Raw genomic sequence first — 23,941 nt, 5'->3', positions numbered from 1 at the left:
AAAGATTTTGAAAAATAACCAAATCTTCTGAGGGTTGTCAGAGTTATTTACAGATTATAGACAAGAAAACTTTTTATCAAGATTAAATACAATGTATTACCAGGAGGCAAAGCTCATGTGATCGGTAACCGTGAGTCAGCTCAATTCAAGATGGCGGATGTTTCGTTCAAATGTTACTAGTTAGCATTGTTCGAAAGCCTCGTAACCTCCGTGGAACATTGCGGTTATATTTTAGGCAGCAGCGTTCGTGAGAGTGTGTGATTGTCTGCCACTGTGTCAACACGAAACGTCGAGAAAGAATGGATGCATTGTCTTGATTTGTGGTATGTCAGCAGGTCTTGATCTCAGTGAATGAAATGATTTGATTTTGAGCCTTCTTGTGGCTTTGCCCTGGTATCCATTATTCATCACGGAAATCAACCCTCTAGTCATAACCCTCTAATTTGTGTTCACATCTTTACTGACACTTAAAAGAACTAGTTCTGAATACCTGACCGTTTGCAAATTATATACAGTTGATTGGGTAATTGTTGTCTTGAGTGAATCTTGTGACTGCCCCATACCGAACATGTTTATATAGGGAGGGTGTCTTATCTTTTCTTGTGCCACTTCTTAACTCAATGGAGGTCAGCCAAGACAGAAGTAGGCTACAGCCAAAAGCGCACTCACCCATGATATGTCACACTATGTAGAAGATGTTTGCCGATGTAAGTTGGGTGAGGGCTCCATTCTTGATAGTCTGACACACCCCGTGCTGGTGTTGTGTACATCAAGCGTGATACACACGGTGCCGAAGCAATATGTATGCAAATCCCACACGTGTGTTTCTAAGAATCCATGGTAGACCAATGTGATATAGGCAATACGACCTACGATGTAAGCAAATAGATACATACTAGATACATCAAAGAAGCAATGATACAATTTTGATGAACTTTTATGTTTTTTTTGGTATTTGAGTAGTTTATGAGGTCCCAGGCCAGAGAAATGGGCCCATTTCGGGTCCCCTGGCAGTATTTGCGGGTACTACAGCATTGCAGAATCACACCCCCTCCCTGGAAGTAGTGTGGTACAGTCCTTGGGCAGCTTCCTTGCCCTTCACCCCTATTGGGATAATGATACTATGAACAAGGATTGGTTAAGAGAAAAAGTTCACAGGAGGACTACTAACATCTTAGAAGACTAGGGCTATGGCATTTTGAAATTCATAAAACCTCTAAGTATTTCACATAAGTATACTGGATTCCCTGTTGAAGTTCTGCATTTTGTGATTTTAGATTGAGCTGAGTGACTGCATAGCCAAACAAGTGGCCGCGAACGACAAGCTGCAGAGCGTCATCAGTCTACTGGAGGAGGGATGCAGGATACATGAGGTGAGAAAATGATGTAGAGATTAACCAGAAGGAATATAGTCTATGTTTACATAATCTCTCGCTGGCTGGGGTTAATGACCCCCTCCCCGAGAGCGGCGGCAATATTGTAGGGCCGGCCGCTAGGGGCGTGATTTTAGTCAGGCTACCATACAACACATGAGGCTCTGCTAAACCAGAAAGAGGTTTCCACTATTTTTAGTGTGGCATCTTAGCACCTGTCAGTTAATCAGTGAATCGCCTAAATGTTTTCATTAAATGAAGGCAATTTTATGTTTGTTTCACAACTGATTAGATGCTAAGCCCCCAAACGCTGAAACATCATCTCGGTTTAACAGAGCAACGAGGCTCTCTGTGCGAGAATGGAATCCCCAGGACTGTATGAACATTAGTAGAAATTTTAAAGAAAACAAAGAGATTTCTATTAAGTAATTGTCAAGTACAAAATACAAGGAAGAATGCTAGCAGCGGAAGGCATATAGTAAATGCTCACCACGAAAAGCCTGCTGGTTGTTTAATGTTATTGGACATACACGCATTCTTACGACAGTGTAAAATGCATTGCGTCTGCCTCCCAGCGAATCACTATTTGAAGTCCAAACATTGACCATTGCTATAACCCTATCTATTTGTAGGAATCTCCAATATTATTCAATTTCTCCTCCAAAATTCAAACAGATGAATGCACGCGAGGTGAAGGCCGCCATTTGTGACAAGTTCGACAGACTGTACAGTATCATAGAGGATCGCAAGGGGGTGCTGCTATCACTGGTAACGGAAGAACAGCTCGAGAAACAGAAAGTGCTGCAGGTAAGGAAAATAACTAAGTGATAAAAGCCTCAGCTTTGTTTTAAGTGAGAACTTTCATTTTCTTAGCACAGTGCAAACTGTAATGAATCCGAACAACACTTATTGTATTGTCTGCAATTTCAATGAATCAAATTAAATTACAGCCACGTAATATTTTTTCTTTGGGCAACAAAAGAAAAAAAGTTGCTATCATTACATTTTTTTCGTACAAGACCAAAGATACACTATCAATTCTTCCTTCTGTTTATGTTTCCATTTTTGCCTGTTTTCTATCAAGTAACAGTTGCGATCATCACGAGGAATATTTTCTGCAAAGCCCAAATATTCCATTCCACCCCCTACCCACATATTTTACCTATTTCCTTTTTATAAACATGTTCCTTGAATCTATAATACGTATCCGTCGCCTGCCTCCCACTAGGAACTGATCGCAAAGTACAGTGGGGAGCTGGAACGCGCTGCCAAGTCGGTGGAAGAATCCCTGCTATTTCTAGAAGAGCCGGACAAGGCTGCCTTCCTAACGGTACGAAGACCTAACCAGTACATATTAGATTCTAACGCCGTTTCTAAGCAGATTCTACAACACGTTTTCCGCAGGATCTCATCGTAACGTACAGCGCAGAGTTGGAGAACTCGTCAAAGATGGTGGAAAGTACTCTCCAGTTTTTGGAGGAACCGAATAAGGCTGCTTTCCTGGCGGTACGTAAATGTTTCGGACTACAAAATGTGTTCTCTCTTTCTCTCTCTCTTGGGAAGGTAAGTTTTCTGGTGATGTGGATGGTGTTTTTTCACTGCACAGTACCATTTATCTGCTCCTAATGTTTTAGGTGAGTAGCCCGGTATACACTCTTATAATTGGGCTCATGGTTCGAACTGCGCATGCGCTGTGCGATGCATCATGGGCAACATGTCAATCTTGGAGACCGTGAGACATATTTTAGCAAACATGTCCGGACATGTATCGACCATTGTATAAACTCATCACAAGTTAGGGGGCTTCACCTTTGACATGACATATGCGCAGTCAGAACCATGAAACCTCATGTTATTTAGCTACCTACCAGGTAGTAATAATATGGCTGATTGCGAGGCTAAAATTCTAAAATCAAGGGATGAGATCGCCCATCTTTCAGCTCTAACACAGTGCGGCCATCTTTAGCCTGTTCTGATGAGTAACACTGGTGGCAGCGGTGGTATTTGCTTCACTGGTGGCAGCGGTGGGATCTAATCTCATGCCTTTGAAATAACCGAAATACCCTCTTTGATAACATGCATAGATACAAAGTTTTTTGTATGGACACAATGATTGCACATCCCTACCCAACATATTTTGTATGCGTTCTTAACGTTTTCTCCTTTTATCACGCAGAAAACCAAAGAACTGATAGTGAGGTACGTGCTACTTCTTTACTTTGAAAATGGTTATAGAACACATACTGTACACATGCAGTTGAAATTGCTGTATTACTTCGCTGAAACTTGAGCATTTACGGAACTTATACATGTACATTTTTGTTCGTATGTACGGAATTTATACATGTACATTATTGTTCATAATTTGAGTGTTGTTTGCGCCTTTCTTGTCAAAACAATCATTGATACTTTAAAAGTCTTTATTGTCTATTAATTCTTACTTTGGGCCAAACATGATACTATATTCTACAGAATAAATCAGGCAATTGAGAGCAGCAACAATGCTAACATCCCAGAGCAGGGAGGCTTCAACCATCTTGAAGTGAATTTCTCCAAGGAAGAAGACGTTCTTCAGAAGCTAGACTTTATAAAAGGTAAGGTAGAAACCGAAACTTGAAACATAACTGTTATACGGAAAAAAATAATTGCAATCATTAAAGCCATCCACTTTATGAAAGTTATCAATTGTATTAGATAGCGGGTAGAGTACTCTTCCCACTGCATTCAGAGATGAAGTCTAAGATAACAAAACCAGTATATGAAATAGTTGTTAGATTTATTTCACCTAACAGCATGTTTTCCATGTTAAATATTTTTTCCATTTAGCCATCTGTCATTATTTGGGAATAAACCCATTATTGTAATATGGTATAAGATATTGAGTTCTACAGATCAATGAAAGTAGTTATGATTACCGCTTACTAATCTGATGCCATCTCCTGCAGAGCACAGCAGTGTTGCAGATGCTGAGACCCAAACCAGAGGCAGCATCAGCGAGAGAGCAGGGTCCGGCAGTGACGACTCCAACTTCGTAGACAGTCGGGAAGCCGACGCCACGTCGGAAGTCTACGAGACCACGACCGTGACAGAATCGGAAGGGATGGGGATCCTGTCGGACGACCCTCCGTCCGAAGATGCCCGAGGTGGTGAGGGAGCTGCAGGAGGTCCTCCTGCTGATGACGATGACGTCTTCATCACTCCGAGGACGCAGAGCCCAAGCTCCGCCCCTTCGACGTCTAGCCAATCAGGTACTTTGTCTGGAGATGCTGGTTCCACTCTCTACAAGACCCTGTTTGGCATCATCAACCAGTAATGACGTCAGGTCGACAAATCGGATTGCACACTTTAAAAATGCATATTTCACAAATTGAGTTTCTCTGTGAATGACTATCGCACCGACAATTCCTTTAATTTCACGTTTTCTTTCAAGTTTTGTAAGAAAAATCAAAGAATATTTCGCTGCTATATATTATAGACCTAAGGCACAGAATAAAATATTAATATTGGACTTGAAAGATGGAAGAAATGACATCTTTTTCGGATTAAAAAATAAGCTCGTCTGATTTGATGACCATGGCCTCTGCTGCAGACACGTATCTACTGATGATCAGTTTTATTCGTATGAAAAGCAAGAAATCTGTATTATTTTGAAAAGAAGTATCATTACAAGTACATAAGTGAATGATGTTTTGAACTGTAATTATTGCTATGAAGTATCTAAAGGCAATATTGTATATTTGACATTGGTTATACTACATGCCAGCCAATACAGACTCATTGCAAATCTTTTCTAAACATTTCTATTCGACTCTTTGTACTCCCGCTGCTAGTGGCCATAAGTAGGCTGGCTCTTTGGTTTGATAATAAGTCTACCGTACCCTATGGCTCTCCTATATAATCAGAATTCCCTTTGTCATAGATAACAATGGTGGAAATGATTCTTATGTCTGCCTACATATAGTATAAGACGATTCGCTCTTTGACAGTAGCTCTACTCAGCTATAGTCCTCCCAACCGTAGTCTACCTTTCCTATTAGATCTTTCCGATGGTAAAAAGTAACTTCTAATGCCTTATATTTTTTAGCTTATAACGTGTGATATGTTCCTTTTCGATTAAAGTTTGATGTGTTGATGCCATAACACCTCGTCGACAGTGCAGTCTTTTCAGCCCTTATACATTAACATACATCCACCTGCGATGGTTAGGTTTCTTGATGTCCGTACGCCTACTACTACTACTACTACTGCCACTACCTCGTTTTTTTTGCCTTTTACAAGCCATAATGGCCTAATTGTCCCATCCCTGTAGCTGCCGGAAAATTTTCCCCTGCTTGCCAGCTAAAATTCCAACCCCAAGATTCCCAAACAACGCTGGTGAAGATTCTTTCAAATTTTATTGATATTATCATTAATGTTTAACTTGAACAGAATCTGGGGCAGAGACGGGAAGTGTTGGCGACTTAGAGTCAGAAGAAAGTGACAAAGTCGAACTGATTCGTCAGTCGTTCCCCCCTTCCACTTCACAAAAAGAAAACAAGACGGAGGAAGGTGCGACGTCTGGCGTGTATGAGAACCCAGCTGATAGGAGGCGAAACAATATGGCGTCCCTACAAAAATGGCGTCGAAAGACAATAAGCTCCCCACTACCGCTGGCAGCCTTTGGCGGTGGTAGTTATCCGAGTTATTATGGTTCAACAGAAAACCTTGCAGCGGCTTCTCTGAGGCCTTCAACCTCCAGGCTCACTCGCTACCCAAGTATGCGTTCTCTGTTTAACCGATAAACGTAACAACATCCCCGCAAACTCCCCCAATACTTTATGACCAATCTCTTCTTTGTACTTGCAGTGAAACTCAACATAAGTATTTGAAAAGCATCCGTAAAGTGAATTTTCATTAAAAAAAACGTGACCTATACGATTGCTTAAAGACTAGATTTCATGCACACAGTTTTAAAGAAAAACCTACTGATACTCTTATAGTTGACATACTTGTTGGCCGAATTACCTCTATGCTTGCCCATGGCAAAAGACTATATCACAATGTAAATCTCCAAGCAAACAGACTTTATGATGGGTACAAACTAAAGCTGTATGCTAGGCAGACACAAGCCATTTCCACCACTAGATTATCCTAATCATCAGCATAGCAAATTCCTGTAAACAATGTAGATCAAATGCTACACTTCTGCTTCATAGAGCCGCCTTCTTTGCGTACCCTTGCAGCAAACATGTCAAATTTCCATAAAAGCTCATAATGCATGCCTTAAGCCATACATGTAATACTATGTATTCCATGAACGACCAATGGCTGTCATTTTGTGGTTCTTGGTCCTTTGTATTCCTTTTGGGCAAAACATGACGAATTATTTCTTGCAACCATTCTGTTCACCCAAATCATTTATTTGGTGATTCTCTTTGTTTCAGGAAATGGTTGTGAGTCAAAAGAGCTAACTTTCCCAAACACATTTCAGTCGCTAAATTCCCTGCGAGTAGCCTGTGGATCTTGCCTTTCTGTGGCGTGCATGACCTTCCCAAAACTAGCAATGATTACCCCAGAAGACGATGATGCCTGCGAGGACTACATATACGTAGTTTCTAAACTTGTTTTTCTAGTTCGAGGAAGTGGGGACACCATTTATTACGTGTTTCCCTAGAAATGACAGCCTTGTGACATATTCTTACTTCTCATTTAGTACATTTATATAACTATAGTTGTGAACAATATTAGACTTATATTCCTGTGTTTATACAGACTAATTTTTCCTAACCAGCTTGATTGTAGCCAACGTCTTCTTCACTGTTGCCGTTCTTTTCTGCCTACCCACTGCTTCCAAAGTACCCCACTACTTCCTAAATAACAAGGAAGATATGAACCCCCTGCAAGACCGACCGCCTATGAGTAAAGCCAGTATGGAATACTACGCATCAGTGTTGAACAACAACTCGGACGAACGGCCAACAGAAGAGGCTGCTACCGCGCAAGCGTCAAACGAAGTCACGACGAAGGTAGCCGAAGAGACAGCGAAGGTTGCCGAAGAGACAACGGCGAGGGTGGCCGAAGTGACGGCGAATGTTACCGAAGAGGCGGCGAGTGTGGTCGAATCTAAAACGGAAGCTACGACTGAGAACGATAAAGAGGACGAATCTGAAGTAGAAACAGCTATCGGCGACTTTCGTAGAAGAAGAAAGTTTAGAACAGCACAAGCTATCGAAACTGCAGTAGGCGAGAATACACCCAGATTGATAACTGTCACTCCCGAAGAGAGTATGGCCATCAGAGAGTTTTTATCGGTAAGTTGGATACAGGGAAGTTAATTTTTGACTGTATCATATGTGAGAAACCACATTATGAGCTCTATGCACGTGGTCATGTCTATTGGTAGGTGCATATCTTCGGCCATGTGCTTTGATCTTTCCACAAACATAATTGTATCACCTCACACACCGAAGAAAACCCATCTTTAGTCAATAGAAATATCCTTTTCATTTCTCCCATTGATTTAAAATGAGCCCTCACACTGACATTTCCTAGTGCCAACTTAGTTGTCTCCTTGGGTCGCCATTTTGAATTTGCTGCCTTGGGATTTTGCAACTGCGCATGACCGGAAGCCTCTCTTCCGTTTCCCGTTCTGCCAGAGCGTGTCGTCGCTTACGCCGCCCCCGACCCCCACCAGTCCGCTACGTCCCGCACAGGACGATACCACGGAACCGGGAAAGCCGGGGGAGTCCACGCAACCGAAGCAAACAGCACAAACGGTGAGGCATGTTCACTGAATGAAACGGAAGGTCAGTTGACGCACCTATCAATAGAACATGGCTGCTTGGGCAGGGACTTGCTGGGTTGTTGCCTCCGCCAAGGCCTTTTTGAACTTCATGGGATTTTCCGTTTGTAGCTTTGCCTTAAACAGAAGAAAACACATCTAAATTCTAAAATACCAAATGTTCCTGAATGACCAGTGAGTTTTCACATGTTAAGGCCATGTTGATTTGGTTATGTTGATGATGTTTCGTGAGCAGCAATTTTGCCCCCCCCCCCCAAAGAAGTATTCAACCGTATTGTAGATCGATAGATCGTACAAAGCAGCTGCATAATGATAGGTCAAAGAAGACATGTGAAGAATCTATTTTCAGTATACCATACTCTGTGCGTTTGAATTCAGTCATTTTCTTTTTCAATCTTACAGTTACTGATCGCTTAGGTTTCATAATGTAAGCAACGTTTTAGGCCAAACTCTTTTCCTTACTATTCCCACACTCGCACTAGTTTGGGGTTCCCAGAGGATTCAATCCATATAATCAAATTAATATGGCCTACTTGAAAAATAATAGGTCCCTAAAGATCCCTTTTGCAAATTTTGCGCCATGGTGCCTTGGCGGAGGTTGCACAAATCTATTGCTTTTATAGTGTTCTTTTTCTAGCGGTATCATTACTAAGAAGACTGGAATGGTAGAAACCGAAGACGTCATTATAACAGACCATTCTTCCGTCATGGTATTTTCTGCATGTCTAGAATATATGTAGCATGTTTGTACACCTACGTTTAGCTATTTGCTTGGCTTCATGCTTTGGCATTCGGGCGCATTGGATTGGCTATCACGTTGTTCACTTCACTTGCGTAACACACATTTATCAAACAGCTCCAACACATTTTGATTTGTTTATGCCATGAACACCGCATCAACATATTTCATTGATCATCATTCTACAACTACATTCTGCAAAAGAATTATGTTTTTCTAACAGCGAGTGCCTTGATAGCGTCTGAAAATGGTTGGCATATCATCGTTGTGTCAGCTCTTTGAAATGGGCAGTGCACGAATTTATGTCTCTTTCTAGTATCAACGGTTGCCCTGCTGTTAGCTGTTAGTAAAACAACGTTAACCATCATGATGGTAGAAAATCACAAGATGTGTGTGCGCGTGTATTGTGTGTTTTTGAAACACAGTGTGCAGTCTTGTTAATATTATTGCCATTATCATCATTGGCAGGTCATAGACAGATCAAGTTGGTGTGCCCGGTGTGAGTCTTTAAATAAGCGCGCTGGTATTTTGTACGTTTGCTGTGCAAATGCGCGAAGTCCAGCTATTATCATACAGACTTTAACTGTATAGATCGCTGTTCAGCTGATTTGAAAGCGTCGCAGCAAAACTGCACTGCATTTTGTCATGCTTAGACCACGATGGCACGTTGCAACACTTTCAGACGTTATCTCCATATCGTCTTACACCTAAAAAGCGCAAAAATATTTTCCTTGCACTAATCTTGCTTGTGATCATGGCATCAACATGAAGGAAGACGTCATTACGTCTTCGATGTTTTTTTCTAGTGATAATAATTTTGAAAAATTCAGCTCAGTCACAGGAAAAGTCTTTTTTTTCTCTTTCTCTTCCTCTTCCTATCTTCAGGCTCAGGAAACTATGGGGATCTTACAGGACGAAGAGGACGACATCGTCGTTCTTGGACCAACAGAACGCAAATTCGAAAGCAAGAACGGAAACGAAAGCATCACGGGATACCTACGTAAGGCTACAACAGCAGGAAGTGACGTCAACAACATGGACGCCACATCCGCTTCGGTCCTTCAGATAAATCACAAGCCGATCCGTGGGATTTTGAGACGGTCCAGCAGTGAGGGGAGTGCGGGTAGCAGTCACGGAAGGCGCGTACGATTCTCAATTGAGGAAGACTACAAGGAAAACGAGAGAGACTCAGACATGGAGACTGAACTGGGAGATGTAGAAGTGGACGACGCGGAGGCTATGGGCTTCTCTTTTCTGGGCCACGATTGAAAGAAAGAACATGGACAAACTGAATAAAGTGCATAAAGCAATCAAGTCAGATACGAAATTGACAATGCGGCTCAGGTGACTTAAAAGGAACGTATGTTAATGTTAAATCTTAAGAAAACACACAGCCTGGAACTCCTGCTCAATGTTTTATTTTCACCCCTTTTTCTACCTCTAACATAACCAATTTTACCCATTTCACGCTAGCTTGCCTCAAGACCACTCTACAGAACTCTACATAAGCGGTGAATTATCCTTTTTTTCCCGTTAAGACCCGGTTCCACGGGTCCTACGATAGTTTTGCGACATCCTTGAAACAGTGACAGTGTGTCATACAAAATTCATCAGCCCATAGAAGAATGTTTCTGTAGAGCTTTTCGACGGTGAGATATCCTAGGGCATAACAGTTTTTTTAAGACGAATGTTACCACGTCAATTGTCTGATGCACTTTATCGTATTCCTGAAAACCACGCTGGCTAGTTCTAACTTGATAATGTTATCGAGAAAAAATAGTATCACACTGTTAACGATATGAGTATACTAAATAAGTTCAATGAAACATTTATAATGAAAAACGTTGGTGCCATTATATATCATGTGAATAAATGACTTTTCTTCTGAGTTTTCTCTTCTTTGTCGTGCAATAGTAAGATACTGGATATGGATTTTGAGATAACAATGATTCGAGCAGCATAGACATGGACCTTAGCGGTGTTGATTAACAAATCAAACACAGATAGATATAGCCAGTAATCCTTAATGTTTTGTCATCCTTAATGCCATAAAAGTAATAAGAGAAGTCCAGATACCAGTAAAACAAAGTGTGGTCTTACCAACAAATGAGGAGAATGATAAACAAAACAACAACAAAAACGCTGGTCCTCAAAATCACCGATACAAGCAGAAAAATCCTATTATCAAATTCTTTCAAGCAGTTACGAAGCATAATGTTGGTTTACTTCTGTCACTTATTCCTAGCCTTTAATAATACGATGACTGAATAGACAATACTTGTTATCACCAAAGGTAGCAAAAAAGCTAATAAAACTGCGTAATCAGTACTGTTTATATGTATTAACTAAATACTTGGTCATTGGATTCGTTATCAAGGCATGGCACTTGGATTTGGCTTTAAATCTAAATTGTTCTTGCAAAGCATATTTTGAAGATGAGGGAGCTAAACTGTAAACATGTCACATTCTGTCTGACCTAAAGTATTGTTTTGGAATGGTAATATTACAACAATATAAGTATGATGTTACTAAAGCATCCCCTATTAGTCTATCAACTTTAAAGTACTTTAAGCTTTCTTTGGCTAAAGGCACACAGCAAACTTCAAACAGACGGTACTTAATTGGACTGCGGAACATTGGTGGCCTCGCTGTGTCCTACATTGGACTTGTGTTACCCTTGACTTCATAATGAAGATATCATGACAAACGTACCAGAATTACTAAAAAGACAACAAAACACACAAAAGTGTAGAAGGATTCGTTTTTTGTCGATTGCTCTGCCAAATCGCTTGGTCACAGCGAGGATGAACACGTCACGTAGCCCAGTGATAAACCAACTTTACTGCTTTATGATGTAGAGCTTTTCCCCCTAAAACGACATATTCCACCATTTGAAATCAAACGGTTTTCGCCGAGTGTTGCTCCCACAATGCACCTCGCCCATCAGGAGGTGGTAGGAGTCCCAGTCGTTGACGAAGTTGCACGTGAGTCCGAGCGGCTCCAGGAGGGACCGAACGTTCGTCTCGATGGCGCATTCACCGTCGATCATAGGGCCAAACGGCTTCGGGATCCCGAGGTGCTTGCCGAGAACGATCATGTTGACCATGTCGGGAAAGTACGCACCTGAAATGGTAGCATATTTTTCTATTTGCTTTTGGACAGCACTGCAGTACCTTATTATTTTAACAGTGCCACATACTACACAGTACAGACCCTAACAGACAGAAGGTATAAATGTAGCATTTTCTTTTACCTCGATAGGTTCATCTATAGAAGAAACCTATAGATTCCAAGCCGAACGCTCTACCAGTTACGCCACACAATGCGACTCATGAACCATTGCATTGAAGCATACGAGGCCCTCGTATTTCACTTGCGGGCTAATTGGTATTTCTAACAAAATATTCAAAGGCACCCACTATTCTTCTTTAATGTCTTTAGAAGTAGTAAACAAGTCACTAGAAATAGAAACGTCCAGAAGTACTCTCCTAATCGCATCCAGCTATATATAGAGATTGAATTGTGTTTAAACATCGTTTACCTGCAAGTGTGAACTTCCCCAACGTGTAATGTTGAAATAGGTACAAACTACAAATTAAACCGACTCTTTTGGAGTAGGAAAGACACATTTCCATTCAACCATAAAATCATAAATATTTACACAACAACAAACGCTGTGTTCACATTCACAATAACAAACAAATGAAACTTATCCTGCCTAAAGTGAATATTGACAATCTTACCCGCTCCAGACCCCTCCTCAAGCTGGAACAGCTGTGGGAGATCGATGATGTCACCTTCATCCAATCCCAGCTCCCGTTTCATCACGTCTCGGTTCCAGTCGATGTCGTTCTAGTGTAAGAAAAGACGTTATCAATGAGAAGTGAAAAGGGCCTTTTTCATTCGGGCCATCGACAATCCTTAAACTTAGACGGGGGCTGAAACCGACTTCCGGGTGCAATTGCCTCATTGAAGACGCCCCACATTCACTCAGATCACGTGACATGGGCTTTGGGTAAAAGAGTGTTATTTTGAGCTTCCTATATTTCAATCGAGGCACAGTATAACCTGGCCTATCATAAAAGTAAATGCAGTTGATTCTCGCGTGATTTCAGAAAAGTAGAGCGTGATTCGGCGAGAATTCACTCTAAGAGCACATGACTCTCACGTGATTTCAGTCATGGAGCAAGTGATTCTCATGTGATTTCAGTCATGGAGCACGTAATTCTCGTTTGATTTCTGTCACGGATCACGCACCTGGCACTGCATACTTTCAGCCTTGAGATCGGCATCATCTAGAAGGTCACTGATGCTCTTTTCTGCGCTTTCGCCATGCCTGGTCCTCCCCTCAAAGCACAACACGTCACCATGACCCTGATCCTTGAGCTTGCGCAGAAGATTGTAGCAGGCAGCAGGGCTGGCCAGCAAGAGACGGAATCCCTAGTAGCAAAATATATCACATACGTTTTTATTCAGAAGAAGCCGCTGAATTGCACGGCCTATTTGCCAGTGAATTTCGTGCAATTATCCGGCTGGTGCAATAATGCGACGTTATTTAGCTGGACCGTACCGGTCTGGGACTTAGGGATTCCGTGCAGTTAACAGAAGTGTGCGTTAATCCGTTGTGCAATTAACTGTCTTCTACTGTAGTAAGATTGGCAATGCTGTACAGTAAGTCGTTAATATAAACTTTGCAAAACTTGGATGATTATAAACAATAAAGAACTGATATATGTGATTCAAACCTATCAGCCTATTCTAACGCATACTGTACTGTAGTGTGACACTGTGAATTAACCTGGTGTGGGTCACTGGCAAATTGAGTCAGTTGACAATGCACTGTGGATGATAAATAGACAAACGACAACAAACAAAATGTCGTTGCATCATCAAACCTTTCCACCAGCCGCCGGTACGAAGGACATGAACTCATCAATATGGCCGACGGCCAGCCAATCAGAGAAGAGCTCCACGGGGGGCTGCACCTGCTGGGCGTACAGGAAGTCACGGACCACGCGCATCATCCGGCGGCCGTACTTGGTACTGCAGGGACGGGGGCATACTCTTCAGGGTTCAGATTGCCTACTCTTATATTCACTCATCAAGGTTATAAGCAAGACGCACAAGCAAACACATGTACATACATACAGGCAAGACATACAAACACACGTAAATACAGACAAACATAGACTTACAGACAAATACACAAGCATAGGTACACGCACACACACAAACACACGCACAAGCGCACATACACGCTACACGCTAAGACATAAACACACACGCACACAACAAACACAAAGACACGCATACAAGCACCTACACACACACACACACACACACATATATATTTATATACAGGATGTATATATGAATATCTAAACCTTCAAACTTTATATGGTCTAACAGTTAACCAATATTAAAGTTTCTTTAAGATGAAGAATGAAGACACATACGTAGGAAAAGCAGACCCCAGCAGGATCCTCCCCATCGGGTACGTCCTTCCGTCGACTTTGACCGGAGGGCTGACCTCCAGGTTGCCGAAGGAGTCCAGTGAGTTTACGTACTCGTTCTGGTCATACCTGGTAACGTACCCGAAATCTGGGCCCTGAAGAATATACAAAATCAACTTGGTTTTCAACGTTATATCCGCCTTTCTACATAATGTTTTGAGCAGTTCAAGTAATCATGGTGTATAAGCTGGTATCATACATAATATTAGAAGACAACATGCCGTTCTATTGTGATGTTCGTATTTCTAATTTCCCACATGATAATACATGTAACGTTACATTTGTAATAAAATCGTCGAAAATTGTATTTCTCATTCATTTCCTTCAAAAGTACCATACAGAGACAGCGAAATACATAAAACATAAACAATAGACATGAGCATAATTTGTGTACGATATATGGATGATTATGTACTTTTACTTCTCGTTCATGTCAACAGTCCGACTGAGCTCCGGTTTGGAAATGTGATCTTAGCACTTAACTACGAAGGTAAATATGAAATTGATAGTAGTACCAGCAGCTTCCCCTTGGGGAACTTCTGCAGCCCGCGGTCACGTGGCGAGTCCAGAACGACAGGCATCGGCTTCTTTCCGGGAAGTTCCGAGTACCCGAGCTCGATCTCATCCTGGAAAAATATGCTATCGTTAAGAAGAATTCAGGGCAGCATGGCACACAACATATGGTTAAAATTCCTCCCTGAGGTGTATATACAGCGTTAAAAAGCTTGGTCGGTTTTCATAACAACCGAATAAGCTACCGAGTGAGCGACGCAAGGTGGTTTGGGCCCGTAAAAGTATTTTAGGCCGGGCTGACTTAAGGAATTCCTGATCATAAAAAGACATTCAATGACGGACAGGCGATTCATGGTGAAGTTAACCATAGTTTTTGTCTTGTTATATTTGTTGATAAGGACCACAGGAATGATAGTTAAGCCAAGTCATAGTGAATAGTGCAGGCAATACAGAGTGACGTTTCCAGGAGCCTCCCGAACGAAGAATGTTGCCTATTGCATTCTATACTACTGACCTGCATCCAACGGTCTCCCCTGTTCTCGTATGGCAGCACGATGTTCAACTTTATGCCGGCCGCTTCCACCACTTTTGTAAAGTCATTGACGAAGTCGATGTTTTCTTTCTTCTTCATCTGGCAGGTGAAGGCTTCTACGGGCTCCAGAGTGTTCGGGGTCATGATCCAAGGTGCCAACCGGAACATCACTGTGTCTTCAAACACTGGGACTGCGGCGTTCTGTGTGCATTAGGGATGGGTAACGGTACAGGAAATTCAGGTGCAGGTACGGTCCAGGCCCAGAGGATCAGGTCCAGGTCCGGATTTAAACCTGGACCTAGTTATATGTACAACTTGTGAATGGGTGATACTTAAAACAATGGTCCATTTCGCTACAAAGAATTCTGTTTGGTAGAGTATCCGACGTCCATTGGCATCTTAACATCCTATCTTCATGTAAACAACAAGTTTGGCTGCAGAAACTTGGTAGAAATGACTATCAAATCTCCTCTACTTTGCTCTTGCTATTTTCTTGGACCTGAAAGACCCACAACATGTGAACGCCTGCCGGTATAATATCTTCACTTTCGAATCGGTCTAACAACCGGCCCATTGATTTTAAAGGTCAGTTTTTTCTGGACCGGTTCAACAAGACAAAACAGTCTTTATACCGATACTCACCCCTACTGTACATGGATAAAATGTTATATCAAATAAAATAAAGTCAATTTTCAGATTTTTTTCTTTCAATAGGGTAACGTCTCCGCCTGTAGGTAACAGTGGCCCAGAAGTTTACAGGGAATTGAGGTGGTATTATTGTACCTTCAGCAGACTGAGGTGAATCCGCAGGGTTCCGTTGAAGTCCCTGTCCGGGTATTTCAGCCCCTCCACCGCGAACAGCGTCTCTCCCTCACCCGTACCCCCGGCCATCATCAGGTCGTACGAGATCTGCGCCAGGTGGCCCGCCTTAGGGCCGATAATGTGTCTGTTACCCAGCTCGTCCAACACTGGGGGGAAACATAACACACATTAACATTGATTTTTGATAGCAAACTCGTCCATAAACTTCTTTTCTTTTCTTACCCGTTTATCGTATGTTTCTGTCATTTTATGGGTATGATTGCAGGTGTAAAGTCCGACGTACCCATATGTATGACGTCAAAATCATAAACAAGCCGAAATCCTATCCACTTCCCGTTCACACTCTTTCTGCTCATCGGATCATCCGATCTTTTTTTTAGTGTGAATGGGGTCATTGAAGACCATCAGCCTCGATGTATAGTCAAGTTTCATCAGGTTAGTATTTCAATGAATAAATCACTTTCTACAAATTACCATTATTACTGTTAATTGACAACTGTTGTGTACAGAGTATCTTATCAAAAGCCCAATGAGATTGCCAAGCAAAAGTCTTGAATCAGATGAGATCATCAGTGCACTTTGTACAAACTCAATGACTCAACAATGTAAGCTTGATAAAGCTATACATGTTATTGTATCAAGTGAATATTAAATAGTGTATTCAAAAATGTATTCAAGGACGTTCTCGTAAACATTGTTACAATTGGGTCCATTACAGCAAGGATTATTGACACCCAAACGTCAGAAGGCGGTCAGAAAGATTCAATGACAGTTTTATGTTTCATTGAATGCATAAAGGCAAGTAGAAGAAAGAACACTACCCTGGTCGACCATTTCCTTTCATTAGAGGACAAAACCATTCCTTTACTTTCGTATCTTATTTACATTTTCCAAAGGATTGATGATATAAAAAGGCAACCTACCTACTCCACTTGCCCTCAGCTCTGTCGGCAACAACATGCAGAATGGCAAGGAAAACATCAACATGCATCGGACATTAATGGTTTAGTATAGTGGATGTGTAACACATGTACATGTATATCATTCATTTATGATGATTGCTAGCTCTATTTTGTTTAAGAATGCAATGTTACAAAAATGTATTTAGCTCGTGTTATATTAGCTCCTACATGGATACGCGTACTTTAATAAAGTTATAATCAAATGCACATGCGTCTTTTAAATGATTGTAAAACATTACGATTACAGATACTTGTTATGATTTGTTTATCTTAGCACAGCGTAAGTCATTGTCATTCCACATTGAGCTTAGACAACAATACAGTGCGAACGCCCATGCGCTCTTAAACTGTGAAATGGCTTATTCAGTGCACATCATCACTGTCGTACTTTGTATGTCGCTGAGGTTGAAGATCCCCAGACGCTCCTTGTCGTCAGGCCGGACCCACATGCGCAGCTTACAGTCCTCAGGCAGCGTGTCCGGTCCTCTGACACGCACGGACATCCTACTCATGTCCTCCAGGTCTGTAAGGTAAAGACGTTTTTAAAGGGTCCAGTCAAATACATCGTGCGATCGTCGTACGATTGCAAACTTGGGATTCTTGTGATAGTCGTGCAGTTGGCGTACAAAAGGTAGCTGTCTGATACGTAATAGGTTGGTTCTCTCCCTACCCCAATGCTTGAAAATTCTATAACACAACGAAATCGCACAACAACATACGACGACTGTGGCCGCCCTGTAAACTGCAGCCTGCTTTCAAACTAATGACTACAATTAACTACAACAAATTTGATACCGAAAGTCTTCCTTAGATGAAAGACATTTAACCAAGTGTAATACCAATCAATAGAGCAATGAACAGAAAGGAAGCATCACCAAATGGCCCATCTATCTTGCTGTTCTTGTGTTCAGGGTCCATCTCCAGCAGGTAGTCATCACAGTCGTTATTGACCAGGAGTATCGCGCCGTGTCCGTCTGGACCCCACTTCCAGGATGCCTGGGAGTGAAAAAGTTGATAATTACCATAAAAGTCTTAACAAAAGTGCATAGGCCTACTGTATACTTAAGTTAAAGTGATAAGCCAAAACGTAATATAGACGAACGTGTATGTGTTCATCAACAGAAACCAAAAACAGCGTTAACGACAACATATTTTTATCAATTTTGCTTCAAAGCAGACGTCGACAATATGGTACTGTACTGAAGTAAGTAACATATTTTGACAGTGCCACATAAAAGAACACATGGGTAGAAGGTAAAGGTAGTCCCATAGCGTTTTTTTAATACTGTAGAGGCAGAGGGTTGTTATCCACTGTGTCACCGGCACGGTATTGGAAGGTGGGCCCTTTCCATTTCTTCTATATAGCTATCGCCTTTTGGGTTGCTATTACTGACCATATTTGGGTTGCTGTTAGTGTTACTGACCTTATTTGGGTTGCTGTTACTGACCTTATTTGGGTTGCTGTTACTGACCTTATTTGGGTTGCTGTTACTGACCTTATTTGGGTTGCCGCGGTTACTGACCTTATTTGGGTTGCTGTTACTGACCTTATTTGGGTTGTTTTTCTCCACGACTCCATCCCTGTCACAGTCCACGTCAAGCGACACGTAAAAAGCTGTCATGCGCAGTGTGGCCACGCCGATGGTGTCTCCGCTCTTGTCCACAAAGAGAAAGTTCACCTAGAGGAAAACGTTCAAAGTAATCATCTTTCAGCTTGGGTAAGACTAGGGAAAGTTAACTAGAAAATGCTCACAATACTCGTAAGACAGAACCTTACCCCACAAGACTTTCTCACCTTCCAACATTTTGGAAACTAATTATAATGGGCAATAATTTAACATATGATCTGATGAAGATTGGAATTGCGTATCTTCATCTTGTTTCATATGAGCTGAAATACTGCTTGTGCTTTTGCATCGCAACAACAAGAGGAGTGAAAAAACTACTTTCCACTAGAGTTCCACTCTGGACATTTTTTTACGTATTTAGGTGTTTCCAAAACACCTGAAACACGTCCAAAACAGCCGGAGCCGATCCCCTACTTTGAGAGTACAGAAACATACGGGCCTGTCATACCTCCTTGTCATCGATCTTGGAGCTGGGAGTGGCAACAGAAATGTAGGCCACCATCTTGGTGACCCCACCATTGCTGCCCATCCCCTCGGGGGACTCGTTCTTGGCGCTGACCGTGATGTCACCTTCATGACCAACCACCGTGTGAAACGTCACCGTACCCTCCGGGGTGATGCTGGGAAATCAAAATGGCGGTTCAAAAATGGCGGCACGACTCGAAGTCATTATTAGGGGTAAGTAAATGTTCTCCAAAAATACCTTAAAAGCAAGGCACATTTTGTTAATTTGACAAACTCACAATTCTATACTATAGGAAAGCTCTCTTGTGAGAAAATAGTCCTAAATCTAGTTCAATTGTTTCAATTTCATGCTAAGTTAGAAAATATTTCAAATTGACTGCATTCTCTATATAGGAGTCTATTAGTTTTAAACAAAGTTTTGTTTTTGCCAGATTATAGCAAAACAGAGAAATAAGAATTTATATGCTTGTAAGTCAACGGCATTTTACAATACACTAAAGAAAAGAAATTTGCAATGTCATTGGTTAAATTTCAAGGTACATGTATTAATGACCACATTCGATAGACGGCGCTTCTAACCACCAGACCTCTCTAAACTGACAGGTGCCGTCTTTGTAAGGTCAAGGGTCAATTCTCGTCCACTGTCGCCGACAACAATGTAGAATGCCTCGGCCTCGGTAGGGGAGAAACTGAAACATGAATTCTGGTTGGTAGATAAATGAACCAATCTCATTGGCTCATCATTCTACCATCTAGATGGTGCAAGATGGATCAGAGTTATTTGAAACACGTCGTCTCTAAAATTAGAAACAAGTGCAATTTTCTAACAAACGGAAAACAAAACCTTGAATACAACAGCACCCAAATGTTTCAATTTATATCAAATTAATTCCACAAAGATATGAAAATTAAGTAGAGATAAGAAGTATACACTTGTTACGAACAGAGTAATACATTGTCATTTACTGATGCGAGGATAATCATGGACTTAAGTGTATTTTCTGTCACCATTGTCGAGATGACAACATCATAGGATCAGGAAAGAAAACGTTCGATTGCTTCTAACATTGTGCTGTTATTTCATTACACACCTTTCCACCGATTTGCGAAATACGGGAAAACGTATGATATTCAACTAATGGAGGCAATTTTTTTGTACACATGTTCGACTATAACTTTGAGGTCATTTGGCAAATCTCCAACTTATAAATTTGGCTACTACATCAGCAACTATATATAAAACAACCGCTTTACAGCTAACAACTTAACTCTTTTTAAACTTTCACGACCCTATACCTTTGCCAAATGATGTTAACCTTTAGGAAAGACATATCATAATGGTTCTGGAAAATAATATCCTCATATTTAAGTTCTTTCTCATACAGCTATACTCTCTCCGACTGTCCGACACCCGAAACACAACCGAACAACCGAAAACATTACCTTCTTGACGAAGGTAATAAATTCCTGTTCTCTAGTTGCCATGTGCCATAAATTTATTTGCTGTAGCCGTAATTATATACATTCTGTTTAAATTGTATGCAATTAGCAGTATCATTACCCAGCCCGAAAACACCCTACTAGAGTTTTCCAACAGATTACTATAATTGCGTTCCATTAATTGCAACATGTGTCATAAAGACCCTTTCTTCCAATATGCAAACAAGCAGAATAAGGTCTTGTAAATTCTTTTACACAATCTGAATTTGCAACCAATTGAGTGTATTCAGGCCTTCACACTTGCCAAAGAAGATCTTAGACCAAAGAGTGTGAAGTCGGCATACGGACACCTTTTAGAAGACTATTACTGGACAATCTCGGGGAGTACTAGTTCTTCTTTTATATCCTTCTGAACTACTTCTATTTTTTTCTTTCAGTCTTTTTTGTGCTCATCCGGTGCTTTTCCATTTATATGTCCCTTTTTCATATAACTCTCTTGGTTTTTCCCCATAAGCAACATTTGGAGCGTAACGGGATGAATATGAATGCAAACTTGTTCCTTCAAACCAACGCAGCGTGCTTTTTCCACTTTAACGTCCCCAACCAACCCTGCAGTCTATCCTGGCCGGTCCCTTAGAGAAAAATGTGACCAAAATTTAGACCAACAAGTGCACTGATGTTATAGCCAAAACCAGACGTCTGAGGAATTATATCTGTAATCTTTGAGTGTTATGTTTCCGGTCTGGAATTTCTTAATTAGTGTCTTGCTCTGGGGTACATGACTTCAACTGTGTAAGAGCAGCATTGGATAATGTAATCGTCTTGCAAGGCAAATTTAATCACACAACGACGACTCACAATATCAGGCTCCACTCACGAGGCCAGCCACAACTGAATGGTCCACTAAGTCACACAGATAAACACTCACAATAGATACAGCTACAGGGCTTACCCTATACGTTACGGTATGCAGTCACGATAATACATGTACAGCATTAGGGCGTGTATATACATAAAAATGTCAGGAGTCAACGGTACCCAAATGGAAAAATAAAGCGTCGGGCGTGGTGTAACTGGTAGAGCGTTCGGCTCGGAATTTATAGGTTCTGAGTTCGATCCTCACCGTGCCCCCGACGTTGTGCCCTTGGGAAAGGCACTTTACACGGCCTTCCTCACTTCACCCAGGTGTAAAAATGGGTACCTGGCTTCGGTCGGGGAGGTAAAAGACTACCTTTACCTTCTGTCTGTACCGTGTATGTGGTATGGTTATTTAAGTTACAAAAACTTGAGTGCAGTGCCACATTGTCCTCGTCTGTCCAAAAGCAAAATAGAAAAAAAATGAATAAATAAAGCCCCCCCCCCCCGAACACACAGATACTCACAGATACACACATCTATATATGACCTATATTAACGTGTTAAGCACATTCATGGTTCCAAGTTCGCATGTGCAGTGCCAGGAATTGTTGGTAATATGTCATTAAGGGTAAAGGCCCTCGAGACATAAACAAAGCACCTCTGAACATTGTCATGCAAATATAAACAATGGTCGAGACAAGAACTGTTTACAAGTCAGGGTCATTCACCTTTGACATATAACCCAGAATTCCTGTCGGTACACATGCGTACTTGGACCTATGAATGTGCTCATTAACCTTGTCAGATACGGTACGTAAACAGTACAATGCCGCAGCCTTCGTGAATGCAGCGAGGGCTAAGGCCTGAATACAAATAATGATGTATGACCTCATTCCCACTAAATCCACACGTTTGACTTGCAGTAACCTTCATTGTCGGATTTGGTTGGTAGACACAACAATGCCGCTGGTGTAGGTATGCAAACAGTGACTTCATTCATTGGTTAACTCAATTGAACGCCCCGTCCTAAGCCCAAAACTAGATCAAACCTTTGACTTTGTCCAACTTGTCGGCTATTGTGTCTATAGCTACACACAGACATACACCTGGCGTAACATGGTATGTACGTTACGGGTAACATAAATACTACTTCGTGTTCACCTGCACGTACACATGTACATGTTGTCACACGCACACTGTTAACGTTTCCTGTCTGTTACAGAAACACCTGGTTTCAGATAAACCAAAACGTCTTCTTAAGGAAATGTAATAATACTTCAGATTCATGTACGATTTAAGCGTGCTTTAAAGACATCAACAATTCAAATTTATCCAGTAAGATCTTTGAAATGTTGCAGTTGGTTCACTCATTCATTGAGAAAAAACAGCTGTTTCTACAAAACAACATTATACAAAATCTTGAAATGAAATCGTTCTACAAAAATCAAAATATTTTTAAAATAGCCCCATCTGCAAGCGACCACAGCTACAGCAAATACATATTTCCTTCAATAAAACCATCAATCTATAATTTCCGTGTATTGATTTTTTTACAAGAGCTATTATCAGCTATCTGCTTGACCTAGAGTCACGAATTTGCCATCCCCTGATACTGTGTACCAGCAAAGATTACCACACTTATAATGCAAATAAGGCTACTAAACATCAATCTGTGAGAGCATGATGAATTTAGCACCTGTATGTTCGTACCCATATGGTAGAAAAACACACTGCTCTCAAGCCTAAAACGTGGTGTAATACATCCCTCATTGACGTTACATAAACATATAGAGACACAACATGTTGTCTCAACCGAAAACATAGTTTACTCTTCTTGGCGAAGGTAATAAGGCTACTTAAGCTCTATCTGTGGGAGCATGATATGTTCGTACCAAGATCGTAAACACACACGCCTAAATGGTGGTGTCATCGATCAAATTAGACGGTATACAAACATATAGAAGCCGTGTTTACCAGTGGAACTCACCTGCTAAGGTCTGTACATAGAGTCTGCCCAAGTACGATGATCTCGCTGGTAGCGAGCCCAACATCCAACCGAACGGTGCGGCAATTCGCCGCCCACTGCATGAACCCACGCCCCGCCATCCCGACAACGGTCTCTGCATAAATCTATTACCGCAACAGATTTAAAGGGGGCACTGCTGGTATCGACCGGTTAGTGTTGGCAGGCTCCTGGGGTTGCCTGTCTTCTGGGACCGTGGGTCAAGTTTGCGTACGGGAGTCCTTTTAAGGAGGTGTGGTACGAGACAGTATTCCTGGTAGGCAGGAAGGCGGGCAAGTGTGATGGGGCTGTA

At 41.5% G+C, this 23,941-nt stretch overlaps 2 protein-coding genes across 7 annotated transcripts in view; one reads left to right on the top strand and one right to left on the bottom strand.

Annotated features, from left to right (window-relative positions):
- The window catches only part of LOC118404222 (tripartite motif-containing protein 54-like), a 17,885-nt gene extending 7,104 nt beyond the window's left edge, over positions 1-10,781 (top strand). The window contains exons 2-10 of one of the 4 annotated variants that reach the window (XM_035803250.1): positions 1,278-1,373; positions 2,049-2,180; positions 2,778-2,879; positions 3,550-3,572; positions 3,846-3,967; positions 4,319-4,621; positions 7,209-7,663; positions 8,009-8,128; positions 9,779-10,781. In XM_035803250.1, the coding sequence (XP_035659143.1) occupies positions 1,278-1,373; positions 2,049-2,180; positions 2,778-2,879; positions 3,550-3,572; positions 3,846-3,967; positions 4,319-4,621; positions 7,209-7,663; positions 8,009-8,128; positions 9,779-10,162 (1,737 nt within the window). In that variant the 3' untranslated portion in view covers positions 10,163-10,781. Of the gene's footprint in view, positions 1-1,277; positions 1,374-2,048; positions 2,181-2,601; positions 2,704-2,777; positions 2,880-3,549; positions 3,573-3,845; positions 3,968-4,318; positions 4,622-7,208; positions 7,664-8,008; positions 8,159-9,778 lie in introns of all 4 variants that reach the window. The other 3 variants (XM_035803249.1, XM_035803252.1, XM_035803251.1) reach the window with 3 other exon arrangements.
- Positions 10,299-23,941, bottom strand: LOC118404223 (protein-arginine deiminase type-2-like). Of its 3 annotated transcripts, XM_035803253.1 has the most exons (15): positions 23,614-23,941; positions 19,916-20,017; positions 19,312-19,483; positions 18,783-18,914; positions 18,111-18,231; positions 17,624-17,758; positions 17,197-17,217; positions 16,235-16,419; positions 15,434-15,652; positions 14,922-15,032; positions 14,350-14,501; positions 13,789-13,936; positions 13,151-13,333; positions 12,637-12,745; positions 10,299-12,016 (listed from the first exon to the last, which is right to left on the bottom strand). In XM_035803253.1, the coding sequence occupies exons 1-15, from the start codon at positions 23,730-23,732 to the stop codon at positions 11,763-11,765; spliced, it is 2,163 nt and encodes a 720-aa protein (XP_035659146.1). In that variant the 5' UTR covers positions 23,733-23,941; the 3' UTR covers positions 10,299-11,762. The 3 variants fall into 3 exon arrangements, with proteins under 3 accessions (XP_035659146.1, XP_035659147.1, XP_035659148.1); XM_035803254.1 differs by lacking the exon at positions 17,197-17,217; XM_035803255.1 differs by lacking the exon at positions 19,916-20,017.

This window comes from Branchiostoma floridae, chromosome 17 (assembly GCF_000003815.2).
Source record: "Branchiostoma floridae strain S238N-H82 chromosome 17, Bfl_VNyyK, whole genome shotgun sequence".
In the NCBI taxonomy this organism is placed as follows: Eukaryota; Metazoa; Chordata; class Leptocardii; order Amphioxiformes; family Branchiostomatidae; genus Branchiostoma; species Branchiostoma floridae.
Note: the sequence above shows the minus strand (reverse complement) of the source record. Positions and strands in the feature narration are given on the sequence as shown.

Coding starts and splice junctions, on each gene's coding strand:
- LOC118404223 (XM_035803253.1), bottom strand. CDS start 23,732: ATGGCGGGGCGTGGGTTCATGCAGTGGGCGGCGAATTGCCGCACCGTT. Junction 18,232..18,782: donor AGAAAAACAACCCAAATAAG/GTCAGTAACAGC, acceptor TTTCACTCCCAG/GCATCCTGGAAGTGGGGTCC. Junction 12,017..12,636: donor TGAGGAGGGGTCTGGAGCGG/GTAAGATTGTCA, acceptor CTACCATTTCAG/GTGCGTACTTTCCCGACATG.